At 43.2% G+C, this 27,324-nt stretch overlaps 1 protein-coding gene across 3 annotated transcripts in view; it reads right to left on the bottom strand.

Annotated features, from left to right (window-relative positions):
- The window catches only part of SEC16B (SEC16 homolog B, endoplasmic reticulum export factor), a 379,445-nt gene that overhangs the window by 38,162 nt on the left and 313,959 nt on the right, over positions 1 to 27,324 (bottom strand). For all 3 annotated transcript variants that reach the window (XM_082265600.1, XM_082265602.1, XM_082265601.1), the window contains 2 exons: positions 19,514 to 19,612; positions 18,430 to 18,526 (listed from right to left, as the gene is read on the bottom strand). In XM_082265600.1, coding sequence (XP_082121726.1) covers positions 18,430 to 18,526; positions 19,514 to 19,612 — 196 coding nt within the window. The remainder of the gene's footprint in view (positions 1 to 18,429; positions 18,527 to 19,513; positions 19,613 to 27,324) is intronic.

Here is a 27,324-nt window from a genome sequence, read left to right as displayed (position 1 = left end):
ACTTCATCACAGATCACACAGTAATGTCAAGAATGGTGATTATGTGATTGCACAGCGATCACGTGGTATCTGGGCTACACAGGTAAGGGCGCACAGGGATCACATGGTATCTGGGCTACACAGGGATAGGCGCACAGGGATCACACAGGGATCATGTGATATCTGGGCCAATCACAGCAGCCTGATACCGAGCATCGCAATCTGCTGTGTCCGGTGGACACAGTGGTCACAGATCGCGCCAGGGGGCACACCAGTGTGAGTCAGCATGGCGAAATACAAGTACAGGGTGCCTGCTCAAGCCATCAGCCAGCACTAAAATGACTTTTGGCCAGTCGGCAAGTGATTAAAACAAGTAAATATGATATACTTTTCTATCTCTTTATTAATGCTAGCAGCATAAGGATTACAAATAGTCAGTGTTGATTGAGAGAGTTAGCCCCCGTTCACACTAAGGCGACATGTGAACGGGGCCTAAAAGTGATTGTAAAGGCTCGTTTTTAAAAAAAAATAACAAACATGTTATACTTACCTCCTCTGTGCAGTTGGTTTTGTGGCCCGGATCCTCCTCTTCTCGGGTCCCTCTTTGGCTCTCGTGGCCCCTCCCACCTTTTGAGTGCCCCTACAGCAAGCAGATTGCTATGGGGGAACCCGAGCCGAGTCACAGCTCCCTGTGTCCATTCAGACACCGAGCCCTGACCTGGCCTTGCCCCCTCTCACTCCTGATTGGCTGAATGATTTTGATTGACAGCAGCGGGAGCCAATCACGCCACGCTGCTGACTCAGCCAATAAAGAGGGGAGTCCCAGGCAGCTTAGACACACCTGCAACATCGCTGGATAAAGACAGGCTCAGGTAAGTATTAGGGGGGCAGCTGCATACAGAAGGTTTTTTATCTTAATGCATAGAACGCATTAAGATTAAAAAAAAAAAAAAAACCTTCTGCCTTTACAATCCCTTTTTTTTTAAGTTCTTTTAAGTTAAGTTTAAGTTCGTTAAGTTTTTAAGTTCTGAATTAAAGTGATAATAAAGACTATCATTTTTTTTTTTTTTTTAAACAACAAACATGTTATACTTACCTCCTCTGTGCAGCGGTTTTGCACAGAGCAGCACTGGCCCTCCTCTTTTCGGGTCCCCAGTCGGCGCTCCTGGCCCCTCCCTATTGCTGAGTGCCCCCAGAGCAAGTTGCTTGCACTGGGGCACCCGAGCAGGCGTGCTCCTAAGCCGCTGCCATGTGTGTCCATTCACACACACAGAGACGCGGCTCGCCTCCCCCCCCCCCCCCCCCACACACACACTTTTCAACCATTGACTCACTGGCTGTGATTTACAGCAGAAGGAGGGAGTAGAACGAACAAAGAGGGAGAGGCCCAGCAGAGACGATGCTCCCGTGATCTGAAGAAAGATCAGGTGAGTGAGTATCAGGAGGGGGGGCTGCTGCACAGAGAATGTTTTTTACCTTCATGCATAGAATATATGAAAGTAAATAACCTTGAGCCTTTACAACCACTTTGAGTCTGTGACAGGGTCTACTTATTGCAGATGTCAGCTATCTCTTTCTCTGTAAAGCGTGGCTACTTATCCATGGCAGTGATCATTATCAGTAACTTTTTCTCATTTTACAAATATTGTTTTTTTGAGCACAGAACTCTTTTACATAAAGTAATAGATAATTGTGTGTGTGTGGTTTAAGGCATATCCACATCTACTTGCTATTTTGTTTTTTTTGTTTTACGGACTGACAAATAACATTTCTAGCAGAATTTCTTGTGTTGTGCTAAGTGTAGACTTTGGTTTGTGGTTAATCAATAATTAAAAAGCCTGTAGTCTGTTTTTATGTGTATATCCATTGATAGATTGCTTGAGCAATACACTGGGGCAGAAGGATCAATGTACAGAAAAGGGCAAGCGGGCGTTTATTTTACTGTGTTGATTCATTTTCTGTCTGCATCAGCGTTATACGTATAAATTGTTAGGCAAAGTTTATGCCAGCTGACACAGGGGAGAGATGTTTTTTAAGGAGATTCCTCTTATTGTATTCTGTACTGCATATAATTTGTCCAAAATATGTTCAAGGGCTGAATTAAAACTAACAGGATACGTCACCCTAGCTAGGTGTTCGGTTACATCAATATGGAGAAGGAGGCATTGCCTTTTTTTCTTCTCTCCCTCTACTGAAATACTGATGTTATGCTGCACCATCCTCCTCCGGCCAGCAGGGGGAATGCTAAAGCCGAGTAAACCCATAGACTTCTATGCAGAGCGCTGACACTCCTGGGAGTTGTAGTTTGAGATGGCAGCCATATAATTGGGCCAATTGAATCTTTACAGACCCCAATATGTACTGTGCAGTAGGAGGAATGAGAGAAGATTTTTATTAAAGTGCCTGGGAAAGTTATTCATCTTGACACCAAGGGAGTTAGAGAGACAGCACCTCTGTCCAAATATTCCATACCAGCAGAGATCTGAGCCTAAAACTGGGAGTAAGGACACCTGGGAGCAGTATAGCACTGTCCACTAGGGATGATCGAACGGTTCGGGTCGACCATCGGTTCGACCCGAACATTGGATGTTCGATATTCGGCCGAATACCGAACTTTTTGCGGCAAAAGTTCGGTATTCGGCCACCAGAACCGCCCAAAATGCACTGGGACAGGAACTGGGCTTTAAAAGCCCGTGATTGGCCCAGAAACGTCTGCAAAAGCCAATGAGGGGGCAGGAGTCTCCTAGGAACGTGATTGGAGTGACTACGGGGACCAGAGGCCAATCAGGAGTGAATACGCCCCACACTATATAAGATGGCCCCGCCTAACCCCTAGCACAGTTATCCAGGGCCTGTTGAAGAGAGTTGAAGCAGTTCTGTCTGACTCCTGCTTGCTACACTACATTTCCTACATATCGAGTGGTTCTAAAGCTCCATATAGCAGAATTGTATTTAGCTTACAGCCAGTGTAGTTAGATACAGCGATTGTGCTGGTTCTTAGAGTTAAAAAAAAAAAAAAAAAAAAAAACTTAAGGGACAGTGTCAGTCTTCTGCTGTATGGAGCTTTCTATTTAGTGGAAAGGGATATCTAGTGTAGTTAGGGAATTTTGTACTACATTAGTTAGATTTGAAAATTTAGTTTCTGTAGGGAAAGTGTGAGGGTTCTGTTTAGTGAGCACGTGGCACAGTGCTGCTGTATCACAGCAGGTATACGTGCTTGCTAGGCAGCAAAATACAGTGACAACTTAACGCCTGTTGTTCAAAGCGTTAGGTGCACTGTACAAAAGCCTTTGCAACTGTGCGTGACACGGAACTGCTGTGCTGTATCCAGCGACAACTGTGGGTCGCATAGCAGTGTGCGTTTTTCACCGCACACAGTTGCCAACGCATCAGTGACAACCTAACGCCTGTTGTTCAAAGCGTTAGGTCCACTGTGCAAAAGGCTTTGCTACTGTGCGTGAACCGCAACTGCTGTGCTGTATCCAGCGACAACTGTGGGTCGCATAGCAGTGTGCGTTTTTCACCGCACACAGTTGCCAACGCATCAGTGACAACCTAACGCCTGTTGTTCAAAGCGTTAGGTCCACTGTGCAAAAGGCTTTGCTACTGTGCGTGAACCGCAACTGCTGTGCTGTATCCAGCGACAACTGTGGGTCGCATAGCAGTGTGCGTTTTTCACCGCACACAGTTGCCAACGCATCAGTGACAACCTAACGCCTGTTGTTCAAAGCGTTAGGTCCACTGTGCAAAAGGCTTTGCTACTGTGCGTGAACCGCAACTGCTGTGCTGTATCCAGCGACAACTGTGGGTCGCATAGCAGTGTGCGTTTTTCACCGCACACAGTTGCCAACGCATCAGTGACAACTTAACGCCTGTTGTTCAAAGCGTTAGGTGCACTGTACAAAAGCCTTTGCAACTGTGCGTGACACACAACTGCTGTGCTGTATCCAGCGACAACTGTGGGTCGCATAGCAGTGTGCGTTTTTCACCGCACACAGTTGCCAACGCATCAGTGACAACCTAACGCCTGTTGTTCAAAGCGTTAGGTCCACTGTGCAAAAGGCTTTGCTACTGTGCGTGAACCGCAACTGCTGTGCTGTATCCAGCGACAACTGTGGGTCGCATAGCAGTGTGCGTTTTTCACCGCACACAGTTGCCAACGCATCAGTGACAAATATGCCTGGTAGACCAAGAAAAGGCATACGTGGCCCTGCTGCGGAAAGGGGCACAGCTTCTAGGGTGTCTAGAGGCAGGGGTGGACGTGGTGGTCAGTCCTCAGCCAGGCCACCATTTGGATTGTTCTCCGGCAGTGGCCAAGCTATACGTCCACAGTATGTACAGGAGGTGGTGGACTATATGAACAAACCCTCATCATCGGCATCATCTGCAACTACAGTGACCCAGGCAGAGAAAAGTGGTCAGTCTTCTGCAGTTGTCAGAACAAATACAGATGAGTCCATGTCCACCTCATGTCCTCCCTTAGACCCAATTTCAGACATGGCAGAGGAGTCAGCTGAGCTGTTTGACCACAGTGTCGGCCATCTACTCCAGCCTGATGCTCAGTCCTTTATGGAGTCTGATGTTGGGTCTGAGTTTGAGGAGGAGGCAGAGCAAACAAGAGGGGAGAGCAGACGGCCCGCTCCATCTAAGGCCGCACCTGTTGTCTCCCAGGCCAGGCCTGATGCTCAGTCTTTGATAGAATCAGATGTTGGGTCTGAGGTTGAGGAGGAGGCAGAGCAAACAAGAGGGGAGAGCAGACGGCCCGCTCCATCTAAGGCCGCACCTGTTGTCTCCCAGGCCAGGCCTGATGCTCAGTCTTTGATGGAGTCAGATGTTGGGTCTGAGGTTGAGGAGGAGGCAGAGCAAGCAAGAGGGGAGAGCAGACGGCCTACTCCATCTAAGGCCGCACCTGTTGTCTCCCGGGCCACTATACACACCTCATCTTGCTGGGCCTTTTTTGAGACATCCCATGCAGATAAAACAGTTGCGATCTGCAAGATTTGTAAGAAGGGTATAAAACGTGGCAAAAATGTCAACCACCTGGGTACAAGCTGCCTAAACAGGCATTTGACAACCCACCACTCGGCCCGTTGGCAGGAGCATTTAAAGAACCCACAAAAGGGCCAAAGATTGGTCAGTCGGCCTCCTAGTTCTCCTCGCGCTCCTCCTCATGCTCCATCTGCTCCACCTGCTCCACCTGCACATCAGTCTGTTCCTGGCCCTGCTATAGTCACTCGTCACCTGTTGGCAGCCTCCACTGGCAGGGATGATGATATAGCAGGCAGTGTCGCATCTACCTCCAGCACACCACCAGCTGTATCATCTAGACGCCAAATTTCGATTCCACACATGCTGGAACGAAAAAAAATGTATACTCCCCGCCACCCACATGCCCAGCGTCTAAACAGTAGTTTGGCTAAACTACTGGCTCTGCAACTATTACCATTTAACCTGGTAGAGTCTGCTCCCTTCCGTGACTTCGCAAAATGTGCAGTTCCACAGTGGCAGGTGCCAAGTCGGCATTACTTTTCCCGTAAGGCCCTGCCATCCCTATACCAACATGTGGAAGGCAATGTAGTGTCATCCCTGGCCAAGTCAGTCAGCCGTAAGATACACTTGACGGCTGACACTTGGTCAAGCAAACATGGGCAGGGACGGTACATTTCTGTCACTGCTCACTGGGTGACACTGCTTGCCAGTGGAAGGGATTGTAGCCAGGGCTCGGTGCTGCAGCCAGTGTTGCCCCCACGTCTGCAAACAGCTGGTGGTGTCGCTGATCCGGGTAGATCGATCACTTCTACCCCCTCCTGCTCCTCCTCCTCTACCTCCTCCATGCCCTCCTCTGCAGAATGGTCCTTTGAATATGATGAGATACCACGTAAACGTTCAAAGGGCTATTCTATGTCTCAGGCCAAAAGGTGTCACGCAGTGCTGCAGCTTGTGTGTCTAGGGGACAGGCAGCACACTGCCCCTCAGATTCTTGGGGCTCTGCAGGCACAGGCCCAGAGGTGGTTGACACCACGCCAGCTGCAGCCAGGGATGGTGGTTACTGATAATGGGTCAAACCTCCTGGCCGCCCTTCGTCAGGGAAAGTTAACCCATGTGCCATGCCTGGCGCATGTCCTGAATCTCCTGGTACAGCGGTTTTTGAACTCGTACCCGGGAATGCAGGATGTGCTAAGGATGGCAAGAAGGGTGTGCAGTCACTTCAGGCGGTCGTACAGTGCCACTGCACGTTTGGCCGAAGTGCAGCGCGAGTTTCACCTGCCGGTACACCGCCTCATCTGTGACATGCCCACCCGCTGGAACTCCACCTTGGCTATGCTGCAGCGCCTGTACACGCAGCAGAGGGCCCTCAATGAATACCTATGCGAGTACGGCACCAGCACTGGCTCTGCGCGCCTGGGCTTCTTTTCACCACGGCAGTGGCTTTTGATTAAGGATGCATGCGCTGTCCTCTCGCCATTTGAGGAGGCCACAAGGATGGTCAGCCGGGACAGCGCATGCATCAGTGACACCCTACCGGTACTGTTTTTGTTGGAGCACACTCTGCGTGGCATTATGGACAGGGCACTGGAGGCAGAGCAGCAGGAGGAAGAGGAGGACTTCCTTGCCTCTCAAGGCCCCCTTTATCCTGAGAATCCTGACCCCATTATGCCTAGCTCCCAGAGGCCCGAGCAGGATCCAGGGGTGGAAGAGGAGGAGGAGGAGGACGATTCTGCGGGAACTTTTGCAGGGTTTGAGGAGGAGGAGGAGGAAGACATGCGGCAATCTGCAAGGCCTAGTTTGACTCCCTCGGGACACTTTGGAGTAGTACGTGGCTGGGAGGAGGAGGAGCCCGTTGAAGATAATGTCGTTATGAGTGACCCCGAGGAGTCAGCTTCTCAGGCCTTCGCTAATTTGCGACGCATGGGAAACATCATGCTCCAGAGCCTGCGAAAGGACCCCAGAATCAAGGCCATTAAAGAGACTAACCACTATTGGTTGGCCACCCTACTTGACCCCCGGTACAAGTGTAAAGTCTCGGAGCTTTTCCCATCCACCCATAGAGTCCACAGGATCAAATCCCTTGAGGACAGTCTCAAGAGGAATCTGGTGAACATGTTCCCCGACTCCCGTAGGGTGCAGGGGCGGGGACAACCTACCATGGATTCTACTGGTGGTCACGAGAGGAGCGTTGGAGAAGGCGTGCGGTTGACGGATGCCTTTCGGTCTTTTTTTAGTCCTCACCGCCCAGGCCTCTCAGCTGCCACATCGCATCGACAGCGTCTGCATCACATGGTGGACGATTACGTGAGGGCACAAAGTGACACAGAGGGCTTTTCATGTGACGAATCCGATCCACTGGCATACTGGGTCTTAAGATTAGACCACTGGCCAGAACTGGCCCAGTATGCCATGGAGTTGTTGGCCTGCCCTGCTTCCAGTGTCCTATCGGAACGGGCATTCAGCGCAGCAGGAGGATTCGTCACAGACCATCGAACTAGACTCTCCACCGACTCAGTCGACCGTTTGACATTCATTAAGATGAATCAGTCGTGGATATCAAGCTTTGATGCACCTGATGCAGACCTTGTAGACTAGGCTATCGTTGTGATGTGGCAGTTGAGCCTCAGTTTAAGCCTGGACCATGGTGCCACCCTCAAACCCTCCTCTCATTCTCTTTACGTTCACAGAACCTCATTTTGGTTATGACAAAAACGACAATGTTTGCGCACCTGTTCCACAGGTGCACACCTTTACAATTTTTGGGCCTCCTTCAACACCAGCTCTTTGGGGTTAAGGTGGGGAGGCTATGCTAAAACAAAAACGACAATGTTTGCGCACCTGTTCCACAGGTGCACACCTTTACAATTTTTGGGCCTCCTTCAACACCAGCTCTTTGGGGTTAAGGTGGGGAGGCTATGCTAAAACAAAAACGACAATGTTTGCGCACCTGTTCCACAGGTGCACACCTTTACAATTTTTGGGCCTCCTTCAACACCAGCTCTTTGGGGTTAAGGTGGGGAGGCTATGCTAAACAAAAACGACAATGTTTGCGCACCTGTTCCACAGGTGCACACCTTTACAATTTTTGGGCCTCCTTCAACACCAGCTCTTTGGGGTTAAGGTGGGGAGGCTATGCTAAACAAAAACTACCATGTTTGCGAACCTGTTCCACAGGTGCACACCTTTACAATTTTTGGGCCTCCTTCAACACCAGCTCTTTGGGGTTAAGGTGGGGAGGCTATGCTAAACAAAAACTACCATGTTTGCGAACCTGTTCCACAGGTGCACACCTTTACAATTTTTGGGCCTCCTTCAACACCAGCTCTTTGGGGTTAAGGTGGGGAGGCTATGCTAACACAAAAACGACAATGTTTGCGCACCTGTTCCACAGGTGCACACCTTTACAATTTTTGGGCCTCCTTCAACACCAGCTCTTTGGGGTTAAGGTGGGGAGGCTATGCTAAACAAAAACTACCATGTTTGCGAACCTGTTCCACAGGTGCACACCTTTATAATTTTTGGGCCTCCTTCAACACCAGCTCTTTAGGGTTAAGGTGGGGAGGCTATGCTAAACAAAAACTACCATGTTTGCGAACCTGTTCCACAGGTGCACACCTTTACAATTTTTGGGCCTCCTTCAACACCAGCTCTTTGGGGTTAAGGTGGGGAGGCTATGCTAAACAAAAACTACCATGTTTGCGAACCTGTTCCACAGGTGCACACCTTTACAATTTTTGGGCCTCCTTCAACACCAGCTCTTTGGGGTTAAGGTGGGGAGGCTATGCTAAACAAAAACTACCATGTTTGCGAACCTGTTCCACAGGTGCACACCTTTACAATTTTTGGGCCTCCTTCAACACCAGCTCTTTGGGGTTAAGGTGGGGAGGCTATGCTAACACAAAAACGACAATGTTTGCGCACCTGTTCCACAGGTGCACACCTTTACAATTTTTGGGCCTCCTTCAACACCAGCTCTTTGGGGTTAAGGTGGGGAGGCTATGCTAAACAAAAACTACCATGTTTGCGAACCTGTTCCACAGGTGCACACCTTTACAATTTTTGGGCCTCCTTCAACACCAGCTCTTTGGGGTTAAGGTGGGGAGGCTATGCTAAAACAAAAACGACAATGTTTGCGCACCTGTTCCACAGGTGCACACCTTTACAATTTTTGGGCCTCCTTCAACACCAGCTCTTTGGGGTTAAGGTGGGGAGGCTATGCTAAACAAAAACTACCATGTTTGAGAACCTGTTCCACAGGTGCACACCTTTACAATTTTTGGGCCTCCTTCAACACCAGCTCTTTGGGGTTAAGGTGGGGAGGCTATGCTAAATAAAAACTACCATGTTTGCGAACCTGTTCCACAGGTGCACACCTTTACAATTTTTGGGCCTCCTTCAAAGCCAGCTCTTTGGGGTTATGGTGGGGAGGCTCCGCCAACACCAAAACTACCATGTTTGCGCACCTGTTCCACAGGTGCACACCTTCATAATTTTTACGCCTTCTTCAACACCAGCTCTTTGGGCTTACAGTGGTATGGCTCCGCCAACACCCAAACAACAATTTTTGCGCACCTGTCACACAGATGCATATCATTGTAATTTTTTTCCTTACAAAGGCAATTATTGCTTTCATTACCAGCACTTTCATAGGGATATGGTGTCAAGGCATCGTCCGCACCACCAAATGCCCAATTTTTAAGCATCCTTTACTTCTATTCAAAGTCAAGAGACAACACTATTCATCCAAAACATCTCTAATCTTGTTCACTCTGCACTACCTTGTGGCCCCTACCCCTAACCCTCAATGTATCCGTGCATATATGTCTGTTTCTTGTGAGATTTCAAGTTAAAGTGCACCAAACACCATTTTACATGAAATAAAGTGCAATTACATACATCTTTGGACTTCTTGAAACATTTGGTAATAAAAGCCCCATTGTGGAAATACACCCGTTAATTATATGCACATTTAAAGAGACAGCACCTTTTTCCAAAAAAACCTCTAATCTTGTTCCCAGTGCACTGCATTATGTCCCCATCATACACATTGGCTGAGCCGTTGATTAGGAGCAAAAGAAAGGTGCGGTTAAGCAAAAAAGTCATTTTTGAAGGTTTGGTATGCTGTAATTCTGGTTCTGGACATGCTACAGAGCTGAAACTTCACAGGTACAACTTTTAGACCCCCCAGACACTAAATCCAAAGAAGTCTCTTTTTTTTTTTTTTTTTTAATTTTTTCAATAATTGGCTATCTATCAAAAACGACAATTTTTAAGAACTTTTTTTTGTGTGATTAATAGTCCCTGGGGCATGACCCAGAACCCTAGGCACTTTTTAGGGGCATTTATTGGGTTTTAGGGCTTAAAAATGGTGTTTTTTGATTACAGAAGTTCGGGTCCCATTGATTTCAATGGGGTTCTGAAATCCGAACCGAACTTTCGTGAAGTTCGGGTGTTCTGGTCGAACCGAACTTTTCAAAAGTTCGATCATCCCTACTGTCCACATCACAGCAACTGCACCATTGCTGCAGAGATACTGGAACATCCATTCACTCTCTGCTTCCCACCACTAATCACCAGAGGCTTTCGAGGAGAGACCAAGGGGGTCCCCCCTCTACAGCTGGAGGTCACCGCAGCATCCTGGGGACTAGTGAGAGGGCTTTTCACCCATTGCTGATACTGCTAGCAGGGATTGAGGCACTGAGAGCAGGACATCAAGTGTACCCAATCTATACTGCACTCTATACTGCTCTTATTGTAAACCTATATGCATGTAGAAAGAAAGTGGCACTTCCAGTCTCAGGAAAGTAGAAACTTGAGTTTTACTGTATTTCTTCAAATCGAAAAGTCCAACATCGACATGTGCAAGACAAACAGGATAGCAGCAAACGCGTTTCACACCATGTGCTTATTCATTCAGCAATGAATAAGCACATGGTGTGAAACGCGTTTGCTGCTATCCCGTTTGTCTTGCACATGTCGATGTTGGACTTTTTGATTTGAAGAAATAAAACTCAAGTTTCTACTTTCCTGAGACTGGAAGTGCCACTTTCTTTCTACATGCATATGGACTTCTTAGGTTGCGGACCTTGGTGAGCACCCAGTCTTGCAGGACTACTACAGTTTACTTGGGAATCCTACTGGCCCAGCTGTCAGCACTTTGAGCGGTGATTTGTTTCTTTGCTTCTTATTGCAAACCTAGACAGCCCCAATACCAACCCTATATTATATTATACCGAACCTTTAACACATCTGAACCCCATCTACCTTACACCTGTGCTGAGACTTTACCATACCCATACTGAACCTATACTGCATGCAGCTTAGGTGGGACTGTTGGTAAAGGGAAGGTCCAGGCTCCTGCAGAAAAAAAATTAAAGTCAGCAGCTACAAATACAGTAGCTACTGACTTTTAATATTAGGACACTTACTTGTCCAGGAATCCAGCTGTGTCTTCACCAGAGCCGTTTTTTTTTATTGGCTTTCAGTTGCTGCCACTGCCATATCTGCTCTCTGATTTGCCCAGCAGTGGGGGAAGGAGGAGGGGGGCCAAACATCAGGCTGAGTTTGCTGCTGCCAATTTAGCCAGATATCGAAGCGGATACCTGTCAAAACCAGGTACCCGCTCCCCCCCTCCCCCCCAAAAGATGCCAAATATGGCAACGGAGGGGGGGGAGGAGGCAGACAAGCGGGGGTTTCCCCTTTGGGTGGAGCTCCGCTTTAAGTGCACTTATGATCTTAAAGGGCCCCAACAATAGCCATCAGAAAAACATCTCAAAGGACTGCCCCTCCCATAATAATTTTTCTGCAAGTCCCCTTATTCCCCTTCCCCACCCTCCTTTTCTTTTGGACAGTACATACCTAGTCGGTCTAGGAGTGGCATCTCTACTATAAATGCGCTCTAGATGTATAGTTCCAGCACAAGGTAAATTAAACTTTACTACTGCTCACTGCTGCACCTGAGGTGGCCTTGCTACTGTTTATGCTGATCTGGAAACCAAAATGTCATCCTATGCCTAGCCCTTTCTGTTAATAATAACTTTGTATGGTAAGCTGTGTTATTACCATTGTTAATACATTTTATGCTTGCCTAGTTACCAACCATACTGGGTGACAATTAAGTTTAGACAAAGAGACAAAAATGTACACCGCTCAGGCAGTTGGAACTTCACAACTAGCCATGGGTGCAGGACCTCGGATCGCCACCGCAAACAGGATACAAGAGAAATGGCCGCACACCAAGCGTTGGCTCACGATGAAAGGCTTTATTGAACAAGGATGCAAGGTACAGCAAAATGGATGGTAGACATGTTTCAAACGACTCACAGCATGCTTGTTCACTACTTGTTCATTCAGGTAGTGAACAAGCACGCTGTGAGTCGTGTGAAACATGTCTACCATCCATTTTGCTGTACCTTGCATCCTTGTTCAATATAGCCTTTCATCGTGAGCCAACGCTTGGTGTGCGACCATTTATCTTGTAATATATTACATTTGCCTTTACTATTTCATTTGGTGCCTGTATTTTTTTTTTTTATATAGCGCTACTTTGGGGTACTTCAGTGATTTCCTGTAATATTGAATGTCTGTGCACTCAACCTGGTGTGTTTTCACAGCATCCTATCCAGTGGTTACTACGGTGGTAGTGCTACATCACAAAGTTCTGTATGATGAAAATTCAATTATACAGTACACCATATTGGTTTTTACTTGATAAACTCGAAAGGCCTTGCAAACAATGTGACTTATGTAAGACTTCTAATATATCTGTTAATAAAGATTTGTGTAACAGTTTCAGAAATTATTTGAGATTTGGTATTTAAAGGTCAGGTGAAGTCACAGAAATAGATATTAGATGAGATAGAGTGCTAACATCTCCAGGCTTATGGGCTCATTCACACCATGTCCATTGAGCTCTGCTAATCTGTACAGACCAAGACAGGCCCAAAGCAATATTATTTACACCATGCAGGCAAATTGCGGTGTCTGTATTTTTAAGCAGGACAGCTGAATTCACGCATGGTGCAGTAAGAGGCATTTTACTACACTGTAAAACACCTGCCACTGCAAGGACATACAGAAAACAATTGTTTTCTATTCACACAACAAGGCAGCCTGGAGCTGCGCTAAAATGCACACATGCTGCATTTTATCCCAGCACACTGTACAGAACCACAGGGCACTGCATAACAGCGCAGCTGTAGTGTTATGAAAACCATGCCTGTCAGCCATAATGTGACCTGAGCTGTGCATGTGCTACTCATACCACATTTACAGCACCTGATCTGTGCCATGGTGATTACCCCTGAGGATCCCTCCAGTCAGTCCAGTACACACTTCATAAAATAGTACCAAACTCTGATGAAGGAGGACCCTTTCAACTCCCGAAAAATGTTGGCTTTTTATTATACAAGAGCTCAGTGATGGCTGGTACTCCATGGGCCGTGGGGGGGTGTCAGACGGACCACACCACACCATACCCCCCCCGGACCACACCAGCCCGCACACTATACCCCCCCCGGTCGCCGGCTCACTCACCCTGAACATGTGGAGGGCAGGCAGGCAGCAGTGGCGGCGACGGCGGCTTCTTCTCAGTCTCCTGCATCTCCTTCCTCCTCCTCCTCCTCCTTTCAGGCATTTAGGAAACGAGTCTCGCTTCCTGATTGGCCAGGAGGAGGATCCGTGTGGCAATAGCGAATATTAATTTTTATGTTCTGCTTTTGCCATTTTCCCAATCCCTGCTGCACTGCAGGCCTGTGGCACAAAGACTATATACATCTATCCTAAACCCACAGAGTTCCACGGTCTGAACTAAACTCTGTCCTTGAAGGAGTGTAATATCTATTTGGCCTTCTTCTTACTTTTCCACTGGTAGGCTCAGTTTGAAAATCAATCCACATAAAACAGACAATATAGTATTTATTCACACGTCTTTTACTATAATTCATAAAAGGATTCAGTTCATAAAAAATACCGGTCATGATTACTAATAACATTTTTAAACATTAAATCACATACTGCTTTACTTTGCAAGATTTTATGATGTTCATTCATCCTGCATTTATAAAGTAATATATAGTTTGATTTGTATCTGAATTTTATTAGAGTGATTTTTACAAATATAATCTCTTAAATTGATAAATGTGTTAAAGATGCAAACACTCTTATGGATTTAATTATAAGATATGGATATATTTCTAGTTATGTTTTTTTTTATATTATATAGCTCTTGGATGAATATATATATATATATATATATATATATATATATATATATATAGTTGTGGTTTGAAGGTCTAGCATGCATAGAGGTAGTCTTGACACCAAAGGGGACTTTATGTATTTGCTACCCTAACACTTAATATTCCTGATATGTTCCTGCTGTTTCATGCACTTGTATGAGAAAGTATCCTGTTCTCTTTGTATCGCTTCCTTTATGTGAAATCCCTGGTGGCCATGCTAGTCCCCTTGCTTTCCTATTAAAAACTGAACACACCAAGCAGGAGAGCACATTGTGGTCAGTTCCCTAGCTATGTTGGGGACTCTGTGTACTCTCATCCAATGATCAGGCTTGTCCTGACCCCACCCCGGCTGCACAGCCATTCACTGGCAACCTCAGTATGCTGCTGCTCGTTCCCCCCCCCCCCCCCAGCTCTTATGCAGCTGAGAACAGAGGGAATGTGATAATATAAAAAAAATATATAAATACCCTTTTTTTTAAATCTATACAAAAATGTTTTGCCTGTAATTTCTATTTTTAACTGAATTGGTTGTTTTGTTTTACAAAGTGAACATTTACCATCACTTTAAATAACCCCCCTAAATTGGTTATAAACCCTTACATCTACCCAGTACTAAACTGTCTCTCTTTATATGAAGCTCATCAAATCCCTTTAAAAAGTAACTCCACTTTTGTTGAGAAAAAAAGATTCCCCTGTGGGTGATCTCTGTACATTGCAAAAGATTTAAACAAACTTTGTTGCAGATTTCTACCTTTCGTTATTCTGAAGAAATAGCTGCTTATCTGTGTCCATGTGCTCAGTGAATCTGTATGGGTGTGGTATTATCACTATCAATCAGCTGTTGCACCTGCAGGGCTCTACTGAGGGCATCAAAACCGCAGGACATAAAAGAAGTCTATGGCAAAGCAACTAACCACATAAACCGGTTCACAGGTAGTCAGAGGAAAAATTAAAGGGTAACTCCACTTTCGTGTAAATAAAATTAGCAAATGAAAAAAAAATTAAAAACACACACATATATATATATATATATATATATATATATATATATATAAAACGTCTACAATTGCGACACAAGTCATATTGTAATTGAACAATTTCCCTACCAGCGCATAGTAAAATTACACTGGCAGGAACACTCTCTCCTTCCAGGTGGGCGTCATATGACGTCCGACGTCCGCCTGTTCTTGCCGCTCCAGAGCACACAGCACGGTGATCCGGGATGGGGTGTGTCCCTTGGAACACAGCCCATTCCCCATCAGGGTAAAGAGCCAGTGAAAATGGCTCTTTACCACGAGACTGGCTGTGTCCAATCACAGCCAGTCACACGGGCTGTCCTCCTCCCCGCCACTCATGCGCACCCCCGGGGATGAGGCATGCCCTTCGGACACAGACCAAGCACGATCAGGGTAGAGAGCCAATTAAATTGTGATTGTGTCCAATCACAGCCACTCACAAACATTAACAAATGGCTATAGTGCCATTATCAGGTTCTCCTCCTCAGTGTGTGAGGAGGAGACCTGGAAAAAAAGTGTTACAGCAGTACAGTGATGTGCTCCGATTTCCCCCAAAATAAAGAGGACCTGTCACAAGCCCATCACAGTACCTGTCACTAGCCCATCAGAGTACCCGAGTACCTGTCTCCAGCCCATCAGAGTACCCGAGTACCTGTCTCCAGCCCATCAGACTACCCAAGTACCTATCTGCAGCCCATTAGAGTACCCGCATACCTATCTGCAGCCCATCAAAATACCTGAGTACCTATCTGCAGTCCATGCTTCACGGGATATACATGGGGGTGTTTGCTTTCCAAAATTGGGTTATTTTGTGGATAATTCCACTGTCCTGGTGCTCCAGGGCCTTCCAAAATGTGATAGGTAGTCAGGAAATGAGATGTGTAATGTATGCTCCTAGAACACCTGAAGGTGCTACTTGGATGTTCGGCCTCTGTATGCGTCTAGGCTGTGTAAAAGTCTCACACATGTGGTATTGCCATACTCAGGACGAGTAGCAGAATGTATTTTGGGGTGTCATTTGGGGTGCCTATGTGTTAGAAATATCTTATAAATTGACAAATTTGTGTAAAAAAAAAATACCTATTAATTTTTTTCCACATTTTTAAAAAAAAATGGGAAAAAAAAGACATGTTTTAAAGACTCATTAAGCCTCAAAGAATATACATTGGGGTGTTTTATTTCCAAAATTGGTTCATTTCGTGGGTTATTCCATTGTCCTGGTGCTCCAGGGCCTTCAAAGGATCAGGAAATTAGATATGAAATTTATGCTCCTAGAACGCCTGACGATGCTCTCTGCATGTTGGGCCTCACACATGTTGTATCGCCATACTCAGGAGGAGTAGCAGAATGTGTTTAGAGGTGTAATTGCAAGTATACCGGTGCTGTGTGTGAGAAATAACCTGTTAATATGACAATTTTGTGTAAAAAACTAAATACATTTCATTTTCCCAAGAATTGTGGGAAAAAATTACAACTTCAACAACTTACCATGCTTCTTACTAAATACCTTATACTGTCTACTTTGCAAAAAGGGGTCTTTTTGGGGGTTATTGGTACTGTCCTGACATCAGGGCCTCAAGAAATGAGATAGGCCGTCAGTACATCAGATATGATCAATTTTTAGGCTTTGTTCACATCTAGGCATTTTTGGGTGATTTTCTGCTCTAAGCCTCAGCTCTAAAAACACCCAACAACACAAATTCCATTAATTTCAATGACCCCTGTTCACATCTGAGCGTTCTGTCACCTTAAGCTAAACGCCTGTCGCTCAAAAAAGTACATGAGCTTCTTTTTCACAGATTACAGGCGTTTTATTTTTTTTCATTGGTCACTTGTCAACCTAAAAATGCCTGCACAAAAACGCTGCAAATACGCCTGCAATAAAACGCTTGTAAAACACCTGAAAAAATAGCAACGTCTAGATGTGAACGTAGCCTTAATGATTTGCACCATAGCTTAGACTCTATAACTTTCACAAAGACTAAATAATATATACTAATTTGCATTATTTGTAACCAAAGATATGTAGCAGTATAATTTTGCCCCAAATCTTTGAACAAAATGTACTTATTTGTACAATTTTATAATAGAAACTAAAAAATACTGTTTTCTTTTTTTGTTTTTGTTTTTAATGTTTCACTCTTTCACTTATATCGCAAAAAAATAAAAAACCCAGTGGTGATTAAATACAACTAAAAGAAAACTCTATTTGTGTGAAAAAATTATAAAAATGTTGTTTGGTTACAGTGTAGCATGACTGAGTAATTGTCATTGAAAGTGTGGGAGTACTGAAAGCTGAAAATTGGTCTGGGCAGGAAGGGGGTGAAAGTTACCTCTATTGAAGTGGTTAAAATTATTTTCAGTCTGCAGTGCTGACATTTTCTGTAAAATGCATTACAATATGGCTACCAGGAGGTGTTTTGTATACAGATGGTGTACAGAACGCCCCCAGATATGTAATTTCCTGCTTGTGTGATTGGCTTACTGATTTTCCCAGAAGTCTGCATTAAGATACGAGTCAGTTTTTTGGCATCTCCTGGAACAAAAATTTAATTTTTTTGATGAGATACTCCCAACATGAAATCAAGTCTAAAGGGATGCAGACCCAGCCACGTTCCTCATTAGAGCCATGCAGGTGCAGCAGCTGATTGATAATTTAAAACCACTCCCATACAGATTCACTCTGCACATGGACCCTGACAAACAGCTATTTCTTCAGAATAACAAAAGGTAGGAATCTGCAAGGAATTTAAAATCCTTGCAATGTACATTGATCACCCAAAGGGGAACCTGTAATACTTTTTAAAAAGGATGTCCAGTAAGATTACATAGGTGTCAAGAGCCCACAAAGTTTGGCCATATGGGTTATTTGTGGTTGATGAGAAGATAAATCCCTTGCTGGCTTCTATACTTCTGAGAACTCCACAAGACATCCTAAAAAGAACACCTAGTACTGATGACCTGTTGTGTTCAGTACAAAGCCAAATTAAGGAAAAATGCATGACTAGGGCAGCAACACAGTCACATTTTTCTAGTGGCATTGTGGATAGTGATGGACAGAACAAAAGTGAAGAAATATCATTGCTGGGGTCTATGAACAATATAAGAATGTAAGTAAGTGCCCAACCAAATATAAAATATGTGTTTTGGAAGGGGCTGACCTTGACATTATTATAGGTTACTTACTACATAACAAAAAGCAGTACCTCTAGAGGATAAATTCATTGTGTTGTCTGGAGGAAAGTAGCCAGAAGCTAGAGGTGGTGGAAGAGGTTTGTCGCCTGGTCTTGGTGGAGATTCAGCCTGAATAAAAAGAGAGGACGAAAAATACATATCTGTAGAGATGTAGACCACATAGATGAGTCTAGAGGAAGATCCAATTGATGTAGTTAACTGTACTGCATATATTACTATTTAAGGGGAAGTATAGGCAAACCCTTTTAATAGAATGCTAATGGATCAATGAAAATGCAGGGACTGTAAGGTATAATGCAATCACTGAAAAAAATAAACGCTAATTCATCTTAAAATATGGGGACCATCAGTGTCATATCGATCAGCACTGCATTTTCTCTTACACAGTGACAACTGGCGCCACATAGATGAATGGGCTAGGTTCATTCATTAATCTCCGAACACTTGTAGTCCATTACATTACCTTTAAACTTTAAGTAAGAGCAAGCCCATATTGACTGCTTGATGGAACTATTATGAGAGGTAGAAAAAGGAAACACGCTAAAGATACTGATATTGGATAATGAAGGGTGCATAGTCTGAACATGATATTTGAAGGTATACCCAGAGCTGATATTTCACAGAGACTGAAACAATAAGTATAGAGTGCAACAGATTGTATACTTGCAATCCAAAGTACTGTATATACAGTCAGCTGCATAAATATTGGGGCATTGACACAATTCTAATCTTTTTGGCTATACACCACCACAATGGATTTGAAATGAAACAAACAAGATGTGCTTTAACTGCAGACTTTCAGCTTTAATTTGAGGGTATTTACATCCATTACATCAGGTGAACGGTGTAGGAATTACAACAGTTTGTATATGTGCATCCCATTTTTTAAGGGATACCATGCACAGCTGCACCAGATTATGAGTGCCTCAGTTTTGGTAAATCTCACCCTTTACCAAGAATGGAGCACCAACAAATATGCAGAAACCGTATGCCATCAACAAATATTCCTGGGGATGGGAGGTTAAAAACATATGTATACATTTGTTGTGGTTCATGGTTAATATACTTTATAAGTACAGTATTGAGTATTTTTACCTGATATGAAGATTTTGCAGTTTGTGGATTCCTTGACGGGATTGGAATTTCTTTGGTTGGCTTGGACCGAAACCAGCTAAACCATCCAAATGTAGAGCCCTGCATAATAGAACAGATGAATCACTCCTTTCACTGGAAATTAACTTAACCTTATTCCAACAGAACACAACAGAGGAAGTCATTTTATACACTGACCTGATAACTAGAATACGGTTATCTAAATATCTAATACAGTAGCTAATCAAATCACTAGCAAGTATTCTTAGAGAAGTGAAGTAATTCATCACAACCTAACAACATTCTACCATTGTCTGCTCTAAATTGATGAAAATGTGAAGTTTGATTAGTTTCTATGGGTTACTACCTTTAATTCATAATTATTTTTGGGGGATTTAATTGCTAAACAGCAGTTTCATCAAAAACAGATCCCTTTGTTTTAGTAGAATGAAGCAAGGTTTAGACTATTAGAAGCCTTTACGGCTATCCAAAATAATAATATATTAAAAGCCCACTGTCACAAAAAGCATTCTATTCTGAAAACTGCACGTGGTTAATACATTTAAGTATCATTTAATATTTTGCTCCATATTTACCTACTGACCAAGCTGTCCAACAAATGTGACAACTGCTGGGAGAAACTATAACCAAGCCAATAATAATAGCTTACTTTAAACCCAAGAACCCTTGGCAGAGCAAAATATGAATAAACACATGTAAAATAGGAGGTTTATGTACTGAATAATATCATTATATGAAATAACTTCCAAATAATTACCAAAATCAGCAATGTTAGCAAGAACGGCCTACTAAACACTCAACTATGATCTCTGCATCCTTGTTGGAGTCCCAGACAACAGTAAAGGTCTGGCTTGAAATCAAAGATAGTTCTACTATACAGAAACCCAAAAACATAGTCCTTGTTGAAGTGTTCTTTTAAATAAGTCTGTACGGCAATGCACTTCCACAGACTAAGGAATTAAAAAATCATGGTAACCTGAGAATCCTTCACTCAACATGGTAAAAAGATGAGTTTTCTGTCACGTGCATTGCATTCGCTGCTCTGAAGTACTTATTTGACATTGTCCTTAATCCCTGGAAACCTCTTCAAATGCCAGTTCAAATAGGATTAATAAAGATGAAACTTAACCTTTATTAAGATAATATTAAGAGTGACATATAAAACATTACAAATTTTGTTAATGTCAGAAATCTAATTCGTGTCCCTTGATGTGAATTACCGAAAGTTCTCACCAACTGTCAGGTTATCCAGAATTTGAGTCATAATTCATTGAAGGTAATTACGGTGAATATATTTATTGGATGCTTCAAATGAAACAAAGGTTTATAAAGTAAAGTTAAGTGAACCTAGGCTTGATCAATCCAATCCTGTGAAGAAAATTCCCTTTTATATTCCACTGCTTATAGTTTGATGACTGAAGTAAATACATGTTCACTTGACTTCAATTAACTTTAATACATTTTATAAAGTTATTCAGAAAGTTCAACTAGTTCCTCCTCAGGATTTTATCAATTAAGAAAGCGATATGGGGAAAGATCTATGGATCATGCTAGATTATAGACCTAAACATTAATTTTGCTCCTATACAAGGTATTACTTCAAATGTGGTCCCCACTTCACAGAAATGATGTCCTGGAAATAAAAATATGTAGGGAAGGAAAACTGAAATAATAAGCATCCTAAGGCTCCATTCACACTTGTACAACTCCAAGGACACATGACTCCAAAGTCACACAATTCTTTGACGCAACTTTGGATGTGTGCAACTTGGATGCAACTTTTGGCTTTGACCAGTAATAATGCAAAACTGTTGTACAACTGTCACATGTATAACATTCAGTTGCTACTTTCATGTGACTTTTGAGGGTTTACATTGCAGTCTATGGCACTCAATTCCCATGAAAGTGAACCAAAGAAGTGCAGGAAACTTTTTAAAGTCGCACATATTTGAATGGTTGCCATTGAAAACATAGGGTGCGCATGACAAGTCGCACAAGTATGATGGAAGCCCTACTCTAGGCTTCTGTTGTCTTTGAAGCAGTGTTCTTAGGCACAGGCCACCATTCTGTGACAACCTTATTTTAGACCGCACTGGTGAACTACCAGCATGTGCCTGTGTGCAGTCCCATTTATGTTTCACTGATAGACTACAGATCAGGAATCAATCATGGTTACCAATTATGTGATTGTTGTCATATACAAGGAATAAGTGATAATTATGTAAAATAAATTTCTGCAGCAAAGAGTTCAATGGTTCTTTTCCAGAGAGATATTATTGGATCCCAGCACAGAACCACAAGGGTCCACAAGGTACTTGCAACAGATGACAAAATCCAGCAGAGTATTTGTAAATATTACAATGAACAGCAGCCTTCAAAGTCACAATTGCCATTCATGTCATAGGAACTACAGAGATACTACACCATCCAGCATAATATATCCAATCTATATTATGCATCTATGTAGCTTCCATGCATGCAATAATGTATAATTCAAGGCCTGTAGTTCCATACAACTGTGTGTCAGCAATCAAAATCTTTTTTATATACAGCTTCCTTATTGACTGGTTTTACTAGCACCTTTGAGCTAGCGAGGCTGATTTACTAAAGGCAAATAGACTGTGCACTTTGTAAAGTGCAGTTGCACTCTGGAAGAGCAGTTGCTTCAGAGCTTAGTAAATGAGCAGAAGCTCTGCTGACTTCCATCATCCAATCATGTGCAAGCAAAAATGCATTTGTTTTTTATTTTTCTGGCATGTGACTGGATATTCTTTGCAAAGTGAAGCTTTACCATATTCACTAAACTCTGGAGCAACTGCACTTGAAGAGTGGAAAGTGGAAAGTACACATTCTATTTGCCTTTAGTAAATCAAGTCCATCATCCAGTCATTCAGTCATCCAGTCATCCAGTCCATCATCCAAGTCCGTCATCCAGACATCCAGTCATTATACACCGTACAAAAAAAAAAAAAAAGAGTGACAACTCCCAACCACGTAGAACCTATCACTGTGGCAACTGTTCACGGTGCCCATGGGTTCATGAAGGTCCAGGTATTAGATTACCCTATGGGCAATGGCATAGATCGAATGCTTTTTCGAATTGCTCTACAGAAGGGGTTATATACATCATGATTTGCCGATGTGGAGCATTCTACATCTGCAAAACTAAGTTTGGACAAAGGATTGGTATCTATTATTCAGGGAGTGGGAAAGTTATCACCCCAGTTACTAGACATATAGGCCTTCACCACAAATACCACAAAGAAATGGTATATTTTTTTGTCCTTGCAGTTATCTTGCGTGATCCCAGGGGAGGAAATTGTGACAAATGTACACTCCCGTGTAAGACCCTATGGATCGAACATTTAAAGCTTTGGTACCCCCTGGACTCAATGAATTTAATTCTTATAAACCTTTTCTATGACTGCTCACCAAAACACTCTTGTCATTCAGACTAAGGCCCCTTTCACACAGGGGAGATCCGCCGATCCCCCGCTGAGCAAGCGGATGGCAGCTCTGTCAGCTGTCAGGTCCCCGCTGTTCTCTATGGGTTAATCGGATTAGAACGGACCATCTGTCCGTTCTCATCCGATCCCATCCGTCCAGATTTACGGATCGGATGTAAGCGGATATGTCTCCGCTGACACCCGATGCCCCATAGAGATGCATGGGGCATCCATTCAGATCCGCCAAAAAAACATACAGGCGGATCTGAACGGTCCGACCTGTGTGAAAGGGGCCTTAATGTTACTGTTTTGTTTTTTTTTTGTTCTTCTAAGAATGTCTTTGTTCAGTATTGAGTCACTATTAATATTGTATTAGGAATATTCTATTGCACACGTCACTTTATCACTGAATCACTTGAGTGATGTATTGGGTCTTATGATTTTGCCCTAATTAATGTATAGCACTTATGTAGAATAGGTTTGGGTGCATATATACACAAAGCATTTTAATAGATCCCAGCACTAGCAGCACCACATCCACCAATCTTCTCTAATACACATTATGGGGTATTGTTTGTAGAATTTTAAGGAAAATAATGAACTTAATCCATTTTGGAATAAGGCTGTAACATAACAAAATGTGGAAAAAGTGAAGCGCCGTGAATGCTTTCCAGATGCACTATATTCGATCACACACAGCGGGAGCCCAGTGGCCTGTACCGCAGACTTGATGTCCGCAGGCACCATCTGATTGTTTAGTACACAGGCAGAATGACGATCTGCCTATGTAAACAAGGCAGATTGTCGTTCTGTCAGTAGGGAAGGCGTGGATCCTGTGTTCCTGCAAAGCAGGGACACGGATTTTGCCTTCCATTAGTAAAAGCACCTCCCCCACAGTACACAAGCACTGGCTAGAAACACATTTAACCCCTTGATTGCTGATGTTAACCCCTTCCCAGCCAGTGCCATTAGTACAGTGACAGTTTGTAGGCATTATAACTTTTGCGCAAACCAATCAATATATGCTCATTGGGATTTTTTTATACCAAAAATATTTAGCAGAATACATATTGGCCTGAATTGAGGAAGAAATTAGATTTTTATATTTTTTATTGGATATTGTTTTTTTTTTTTTATTCAAAATTTTGGTCTTTTTTTGTTTAAAGTGCAACAATTTAAAATGCAGAGGTGATCAAATACCACCAAAAAAAAGCTCTATTTGTGGGAAAAAATTTTTATTTGGGTACAGCATTGCACAACCGTGCAATTTTCAGTTAAAGTAATGCAGTGCCGTATCGCAAAAAATGGAATGAAGGGGGGTAAATCTTCTGGAGGTCAAGTGGATAAAGAATATCCTACATAAATCTGCCTACAGTGGTCCCCATGGCAGCCAATCAGGGTGGTTACTAGAATCTTTATTTCCTAAAGATCTCTCTCTTTTGTCTCACATTTTTGTCCATTTATAGGCTTGCAATAAAGAAAACATTTTAAGGGTATTATAAAAACAGCATAGCAAATAAAAATATGATATGCCTTTGATCAATGTAAAAATTACACAGGAAGGAAAATTAGCCAGAGTTATTCTTTGGATTCTGATGCTGCAACAGTACATTGTGTTTTCGCAGCTAGACTCCAGTGACCTCTGGTCCTAAAAAGGTTAAAGGACCTTGACCTTGAAGAAGATTGAATTGAACTAAATGTATTTACCCAGGAGAAGAGGTTATTACGTTGGGAATATTAACCCCATCAGACACAAGAACCCATGCCCTGCACATGGTAAATATTCCTCACTATAAGAGTTGTAAAATTAAGAAATAGTTTTCCATATGAACTGACTCTAGCAGTGTTGGTAAATTGTTTCAGAAAGGTTTGGATAAATGTCTAAAAGTACCAAATATAAATTGCCTCTTTTAAATTATAAGAAATACATATTGATCCAGGAAGCCTTTGGGATCAATACAATTTTTACCTATTTTTAATCTTAATAATGCTTTTTTAATTTCATCTGAATCAGCTACTGGTTTTGAGGGTGCAATTGTTTTCTTACTGCTTGAGCTTTTGGACATTTATTCTTCTTCATCCTGACAAACTACAGCATATAATAAGAATCTAAAATATGTTTTCCTGTCCCTCAGCTATGTAACCACGATAAGTGTGCGGCCGCAGGCCGGTATTTGTGGGAGGAGCTAGCGGGCTTTATAGCGCCGCCCCTCCCCTAGACCGGCCTGCTGCCTCGGATCGTCACCCCACCCTCCTTCACCCCTTTTTTCTCTACCTCTTTCCCTTAGGGGTGCCCTCTTTATTTACAGGCTACCCCCCTTACGTCGGTTCAGGCACACCACACCGACTGTCCTTATCAGGGGGTGACAACATTTAGTATTGACCACAATTAGCAGTATTAGCTGTAGAGCATCACTTAAAGCGGATATTCACCCTCTATGTACTTGGCTCCTTTCCAAATGCCCCCCCCCCCACCAAACTTGCGTAGGCGAATTACATCAGTGCCCCCACGTGCCTCCTGGCATATGTGACATTCATATCCCAGGAGGCCCCCGGGTGCCCTGCTTATCACCCTATTTACTAATGGAGAAGGAGGGCGGGCCTAGCGGCACGTCATTGGAAGGCTTCGCCAGAACTCTCAGCTCTCTCTCCCTATTGGCTCAGACATATTAAAGGGAGCTATTGGCTCCTCCTGCTATCAATCACAGCCAGTGAAGAGGTAATGGGGGGCTCGGCTGAACCCTGTTCTTTGTGTCAATAGTTTGTGAGCATGCACGAGTGCCCCCACAGCAAGTGGCTTGGTATGGTGGCACTAAGCATGCGCGCGCGGGGGGGGGGGGGGGGATGTGAAAAGCGCCGACAAGGAACCTGAGAATAGAAGGATCAGGGCTGCTCTGTGCAAAACCATTGAAAAGAGCTAGTAAGTATAACATGTTTGTTATTTTAAAGAGAAGAAGATTGAGCCTTTAAAATCACTTAAACTCCATGCAGATATTGAAGCTGAAGTTCAATCTGCTTATATTTTAGATTCAATATTTCTTTATTAAAGTTTTCAATAATAGTAGTACACAATAGCAAGGAAAACAATGCATATATAATAACATTGATAAATAATAATGGGGTACATATATCCAAAGGTCATAAGTCAGAACCCCTTGAAGGGGTATTCATACCATAAACACCAATTTATCAATGCAATTACCCATAATCCTTAACAACAAATAATCAACCATAATTCTCCATAGTATACACTAAATTTAAAGCAAGGGTAAAGACAAACAAAATAATAATAACAAACAACACAAAAACGAAGGGAAATCTGCTTATATTTTGCCTTGTTTGCACCCTGCCCCCACCCCTAACACGCTAATGCAATTTTTTTTAAAAACTTCAGTTTTTATTACATCATCACTAATTATCTGTGCTTTTCTATGCAATACAGGCAGGCCATGGCTGGTCGGAGGGGCTGGCAGGGTGCTGTAACTAGTTTCCTGAAAACAGGAAGCCACCCATCCAAATCCACTGAATGTATGAAGGGATGGGTCAAGGAAAGCAAGGCTAGGGGAAAAAAGAGATAGATGAGGCTGGATATCCTCCAGCCAGGTAATGGTGGTGGGGGGTGGAGGTGGGTTCTTTATGTAACGCTCAAAGTGAAATCAGGATAAGCAATTTCAGTACAGAAGAGGAGCCTGTATAACTGTTTTAGAATAAAAGGTAAGTTCAGCTCTTAAAAAAAAAAAAAAAAAACACAAATTATGGCAGCTTTATTCATTAAAAATAATTCAATGTATTTTAAATGCACCTAGTATAAATGTCAGGATTTGACTTGATTTTAGCCTTTTGTAATCCCCTGTACAGGAGCACACAGACTGGAAGTGTGCACGCGTTTTTTGTGCATTGAATCATAATAAGAGAGGCATTAGCAGGCATGCATTGCAGAGTGTGTGTGAACGTGTGTGCACATCCACAATAGACACTGGCACTGGGTGGGCTATTTAAACATGCATGCATAGGTTCATTGCTGAATGGCCTTTCAGTCTGTTCCTCTGATTCCTGATTCTGAACTTGTGCTTGACCTTCGTTACTGACTCAATTTCTATCTGACCTGATCTCTAATTTCCTTTATCTGCCTAAAATTGCTAAACACGTCTGTTACCAACTTCTGCCTGGACTTCTGACCAAGATTCTGCATTTCACCAGAGTTGTATAAAGTACTCGAAACCCATACTTGAGTAAAAGTACAAGTGCTCGATCAAAAAGAGACTTGAGTAGAAGTGGAAGTGCTCGATCAAAAAGTGACTTGAGTAGAAGTACTAAAGTATTCAACATTTTTTGTACTTAAGTATT

The sequence above is a fragment of the Pelophylax lessonae genome (genome assembly GCF_965119305.1).
Source record: "Pelophylax lessonae genome assembly, chromosome: 8".
Taxonomy (NCBI): domain Eukaryota; kingdom Metazoa; phylum Chordata; class Amphibia; order Anura; family Ranidae; genus Pelophylax; species Pelophylax lessonae.
The sequence above is the reverse complement of the archived record's forward strand: the minus strand, read 5'-3'. Positions and strand labels throughout refer to the sequence as shown.